The sequence below is a fragment of the Taudactylus pleione genome, unplaced genomic scaffold, assembly GCF_031769625.1.
Source record: "Taudactylus pleione unplaced genomic scaffold, aTauple2 ptg000672l, whole genome shotgun sequence".
Lineage (NCBI taxonomy): Eukaryota > Metazoa > Chordata > Amphibia > Anura > Myobatrachidae > Taudactylus > Taudactylus pleione.
In genome coordinates, this window is record NW_028285074.1 from 1,056,501 (window position 1) to 1,062,500 (window position 6,000).

At 39.7% G+C, this 6,000-nt stretch overlaps 1 protein-coding gene across 1 annotated transcript in view; it reads left to right on the forward strand.

Annotated features, from left to right (window-relative positions):
* Positions 1-6,000, forward strand: part of LOC148478190 (uncharacterized) — a gene marked incomplete at its 3' end in the record, with an annotated part of 198,930 nt that overhangs the window by 191,866 nt on the left and 1,064 nt on the right. Inside the window, exons 116-119 of the mRNA XM_088455835.1 lie at positions 967-1,072; positions 1,674-1,775; positions 5,410-5,435; positions 5,979-6,000. The exon at positions 5,979-6,000 is cut by the window's right edge and continues 84 nt beyond it. Of these exons, the coding sequence (XP_088311961.1) occupies positions 967-1,072; positions 1,674-1,775; positions 5,410-5,435; positions 5,979-6,000 (256 nt within the window). The remainder of the gene's footprint in view (positions 1-966; positions 1,073-1,673; positions 1,776-5,409; positions 5,436-5,978) is intronic.

Consider the following 6,000-nt stretch of genomic DNA (forward strand, 5'->3'; position numbering starts at 1 on the left):
GTCCGTATTTTCCATATACAAAGCTTTCCGGAGCTTGGACCCGATGCCTTATAGAGGTCTATGGGCTTCTTTTCAAAGCTTTCCCCGAGTAGGGTACCCTGTGACTTGTGCATGCACTGACCGATGGACACGCATGCACAGTGGGATTCCCAGGTCATAAACCCGGCCATTCCAAAACCGCAAAGGATAGCTCTTATTGGGAGAGATGTCCTTTGCATCAATGTACATGCATACGGCCTTAGTAAATGCAGGTATGCATGTGATCATTGGCAGGATGCATCACATCCAAAATGCGATGATTGATGCTTCTCGCCCTATGTTTGAAAAATGACAGTTAGGAGCTGATTGGTTGGTACTTTATCACTCCCCACTATATCTCTCTCCAAGGCTTAGTGAATAGAGTCTAGACCCCTGTATAGGATAAACAATAGGGTCAGAAAGCAGAGAGCTACTAACACAAACTGAAGGTATACATTGAACCACTCAGCCGCTACGTTTTGGGGCAGTTGGTGATGGTATAGAGCAGGTTGCGCTGGGGCAAGCACAGTCTTTTGTTGAGGGGATTCCAAATATAAAATATCTAGTAGAATCAGATTTTTCACTGGGCAAATTTCTTTTTTCATTGTTGCCATTTCACCATAAGTTTTTTTCCAAGTACCACATCACATTTTTTATACCTGTATATTATGCACATATTATATATATATAAGTATAAGGTATAGTTGAAATCTACTAAACTGTTATCTATAAACGTCTCATAACGTCATAAAATAAATGCACAGATTAAATTGACGAGCCCAGCATCCCCTGATGGGCACAAGTGGTACTGCAGGTTTGGACAATATTTCTCTCTGTATGGGGAATTCCACGCACCAGCGTCCTATCAAAACATGCCAATCATATGGTCTTAATGGCAAACATTTGGTTGCTATTAATATGGCGGCCATTGTATTTTTGTGCATACAGGAACCATGTAAAGATGTGGTATGTCACCCTACGGAATGTGAGAAGAAGGGAGAAGTCATGGTAGCCATCCCTTGGGCAGATCAGTGCTGTCCAAATTACATTTGCCGTAAGTACCCAACCTGCATCCACACCCGCTACACAGAGAACCATCAAATCCTTTGCATTCTGGGTAATAATTTTTTATCAAACCATGGAGAGAGGTAACATGGTGAGAGATAAAGTACCAACCAATCAGCTACTAACTGTCATTTTCAAACGCAGACTGTGAACTAAAGTGTAAGTTAGAAGCTGATTGGTTGGTACTTTATCTCTCAATCTCTCACAATTTTATTTCTCTCCAATGCCGCCCCCCCCCCTCCCCCTCTTAAATCATGAAATAGTTTTTTCTCCTATATATAATAAGTGAGAGATAATCGAGCATACAGAAGCTGCGGTAGAACTTGTTGGGTAATTGATTTAGTTCCATAATTGTTTTTGGGTATAAATTATAATGCAAATCTTGATTTAATTGGCCAGGCACTCAATCCATTCAATTTGTTGTAGTGAACAGTATAATCTGCATGAGGAATAGGTGGAAGATTTGATGCAACATGTGAGGAAGTTTGATTCAATAGCATACAACCCTCTGCAGTGTGTACCACCTTCCCAGGATGTGTTTATTATACCAGGGGTCCCAGGGTAATACAAAACCTTGTACTTATTTTCAGAGTGCCAGGTGACCTGTGATCCCATTCCCGAATGCAAAGATGGCAGCCCGCCATTGAAAAGTGGAGATTCTGATACCAACTGCTGCCCAGAATATGAGTGCGGTAAGTAACCGAAAAAAGAGAACAGAGGTCACACAGGCACCAATGTAGAGAACTGTCTCTATGATTGTCACTATAATCAGGGTGTATCATGGGTGATGGAAAAAGGGGGGAAAGGATGCGACTCGCCCCTCTCAAACAGTTTTGGGAGGTGCCAGGTTCCATTGGGGGTACTGGAACTGGCACACTGTTGGAAGGAAGGGTGGAGGGTGGGTGCATGTTTGTCATCGTCAAGTAAAAAGTGCTCCTTACTCCCTTACTGACTGCAGACAGTGCAAAGCATGAGAGCAGGAGCAGAATTACTACTGAGAATCAGGCTGTGGGACTGGTATAACCTTAGTTATACAGTAGGTTGGTCTATTGCTGTGGACATATCATGCAATGAGTGGCTGGCAAAAAAAATTGCTGAGTCCTGTGACTTAAAGTACCAAACCCAATTACTACTAATAAAAATTATATATTGAAATAAGCGCACCAATCCAATGGTGCTGCAGGAAGTGCTTGGGTGACCACTTACACCCTATAAGTCACAATAAATACAGTACTTGCAGTTCCCGCGCTCCTCTGGAGTACAAGTCAGACTCAGGAAAAGTTAATAAATGAGAAAGTATCTTCGAAATAGATTCCTATGCTGTTTCTTTTCAAACAATTCAACCAGTAAATATGCCAAAATTCCTCAAAGAAATTCAGAAGTAGTATATAGTGAAGTACAGTTTATTCAAAACATCCATAAAACACATAAAAATGGCTGCGTACCAGATATATAGGGGTGTAGGACAATTCACACCCAAAATAGCATTTACAGGGATATAAACAGTCACCTCCCGGGATATGTTCGTGTTGTCCCCCTGGTGTTTAAATAGCAGTGATGCGTCCTCTAGCCCTTATTCCTGGTAGTTCTCAATGCAGCTCCTTCTCACCAACGCGTTTCTGCTCATACAGAGCCTTTTTCAAGGTGTGTGTTGGTCACCTTATACTACTTCCTTATATACCCTCAATTATCTCCCTATTGGTCCATCTCCCACTGATCCTATTTTATTCTTATAGGGCACAGTTACTAGCTAAAATCCAGCTCAATCTCGCCTCCTACAATAAAATTTCTATTTTTCCCAATCTATGTGATAATTATCATTCAAATAACATTTCAGCGGTGTGCGTTCCATTAACTGGAACGCATACCACTTCCGGTCGGCTTCCTGTAATATTCAGCGGAAATAGATGCATCTTAACATCATATCCGCATACCAAGGCTTCTGGCCTCCTGCGCGTGGGCTCCATTCAATGGAACGCACGCTGCCTTTGATCGCGGTGCACGGAAGTGACGTTACGTCCTCTGCGTGCGCTCCATTCAATGGAGCGTACGTTCCTCCAATCAATGTCCGGGAGTGACGCAGCGTCAGCTCTGCTGCCGATTATACTACTAAGCAGCAGATGCTGTTTGCGTTCCAACTTGTGGAATGCATAAAGCGTCTATATCTCCCTTTTCAATTGTACATCTTTACTGTGCATGTCCTAATGGTACCACATAACTAGGCAACCGTTTATATTTGCGTTTCAACTCGTGGGGTGCATAACACATCCTAATCACCAGGTCAAATGTGCAAATAACAATATATACCAGCATATGAAATGATTGCTTACTTCCCATAAATAATTAAAATAGATATTGCAAAAATAAATATAATAAAATGCATCATAAATCTCATCATAAAAAACATCATAAAAAACGAGGTAGATATAATATAATATAATAAGCAGGTCACATTAAAAAGGATTTGTAAAATTATAAAAACCATTTTAACTCAAACTCGACATTGAGCCCATTGGGTATTAAAGATCCCATTTTATGGATCCACTTCATTTCCGTTTGAGCCAAATTCTGGTCTACATGGTTTTTCCGCCAGTGCTTCGAGACACTTTGAATACCCATAACATATTTCAAGGACTTACAACATTTATTATGATTTTCTAAAAAATGTTTAGATAACGAGTGATTCATAACGCCATTCTTTATGTTGCGCAAATGCTCCGCCCACCTATCTTTCAATGGTCTAGACGTGCGGCCTATATACTGTAGGCCACATTCACATTCTATTAGATAAATACAATTTTTAGTATGACATGTGATGAAATCTTTAATCTCATATGTAAAATTTGTATTCGTGGACTTAAATTTTTCTATCTTGCTTACTTGTGTATTGTGGTTTCTACACATTAGACATATGCCACATCTATGGAAGCCTACTGTTTTTATTCTTCCTGATTTCTTAGGAGGGATCGCACTTTTTACCAATTTATCTCTCAAATTATTGGCCTTCCAATATACAAACTGAGGTTTAATAGGGATTATCGTGTTTAACACCGGATCTCTATTCAATAGGTGCCAATGTTTTCTCACCACTCTTTCCACTTCTTTAGATTGTTTGCTATAAGTAGTGATGAAAGGTAATGTGATTTCTTCTTTATTGGTTACCTTTTTAGATTCCAATAAACTAGTTCTATCAATCTTCGCAAGCTCTGTAATATAGGTATTCAGGCATTCTTCCTGATAACCTTTGGACAGAAATTTCTCTTTAAGGTAGCCGGCATGAGAGCAGGAGCAGAATTACTACTGAGAATTAGGCTGTGGGACTGATTTAACCTTAGTTATACAGTAGGTTGTTCTAGTGCTGTGGACATATCATGCAATGAGTGGCTGGCAAAAAAAATTGCTCAGTCCTGTGACTTAAAGTACCAAACCCGATTACTACTAATGTTCTGCCGATTTCTAGAAAGCTTGGTAGATCAATTGTTTGCAAATTTCTTATACAGATAGTAGAATGGTGATCTACGGAAGTGGGAGTACAATATAGTATATGGTACAAAAATATAGATATATTTCTTTTAATATATCAGTAAGGACAACCATTTGCTTCTGTGTTAATGTGAGTGGCATGTGGGGAGCTATGAGTGACATATGGGGGCACTGAATGGCATGTGGAAGTTCTGACTGGCATGAGGAGAGGTCAGAGTGACATGTGAGTGGTCTGCATAATAGGTAAAGGAACACCCCCAGAGTGATGAAAACGGGGCCTGCTGTGAGGCCATGCCCCCTTCCCCATGAGGCCACACCCACATTTCATGAGCACGTGGTCCTTTAAAAGCACTGGGTGATGCCAACCCTAGTGATGCCTCTGCTGCATGGCATCACCTCAGAATCTGAGCTGGACCTGCCCAATTTGGTGCAATAGACAAGATTTAGGCTAGTGAGGTGGGTTGTAATGCCTGCTGGACACCCCGCTGGGGCAATGGTGCCTTAAGTATTCAGCTATATAGCCTATACCCCGGGCCGGCTGTGCTCAGACTAGTGCAATAAAGGGAACAATTGTCCATTTCCTAAAATAGGTCAATAATCTAATAAACAGGAAAAAAACATCCCACAACATAGCTTGTAATATGTCTGAGCTAGCTGTATTGTCTACTATCCACCGCAGAATAAGTACAAGTGAAATTCACATCAGACATGGAGGTTGGGTTGAGGGAAAGTCAGGTAATCGTAATTAGTGTCTATTTTATGATATATTAAACACTATCCTTTGAGTGGATACTCTATGATTGTAACACATCGTACAATGACATTTTCTTTATTTATATACAGGTCCTTCACCAACACCACCTCCTCACGTAAGTGTATAGTAAATACAGTGTTTACTCTCACTATGGCTAGATAGTATGACTGGTACATTTGAAATATAAAAATTTTAATAAAATATTTTTAAACATTGTTGAACTTAAATGTTTTTGTTATTTTTTTTTTTTAAATCTGTCTTGCTTTGTTTTAATTATAAGTAGTGGTTTTATTTTATCCGACACTCCTCATCTGTATATTAGAGATGTGCGATTCGGTTTTCCTGGAAAACCGTACAAACCCGAACTTAGGGTTCTGAGCCGAATCGAGTCGCGGTTCGGAATCATTTTGGGGTCCTGGCTAGGGTCGGCTGTAAGTTCGTAACTCAGAGATAAAAACTGAACGTAATATAATACACATAATAAGATGTATGTTTTGTTTTTTTCTTAGGCATTTATTTTCTGATTTGAATTATATTTAATTTAATTTTATACAGTATAACAATGATTCTAAGTATTCCTTAATGTGGTATGATTATAATAATAATAGGGTCTTGTATAAAATTCTAAACTGGAAACCTGCCTCAATATTTACACCAGGGATGTGAATATGCCACTTGCA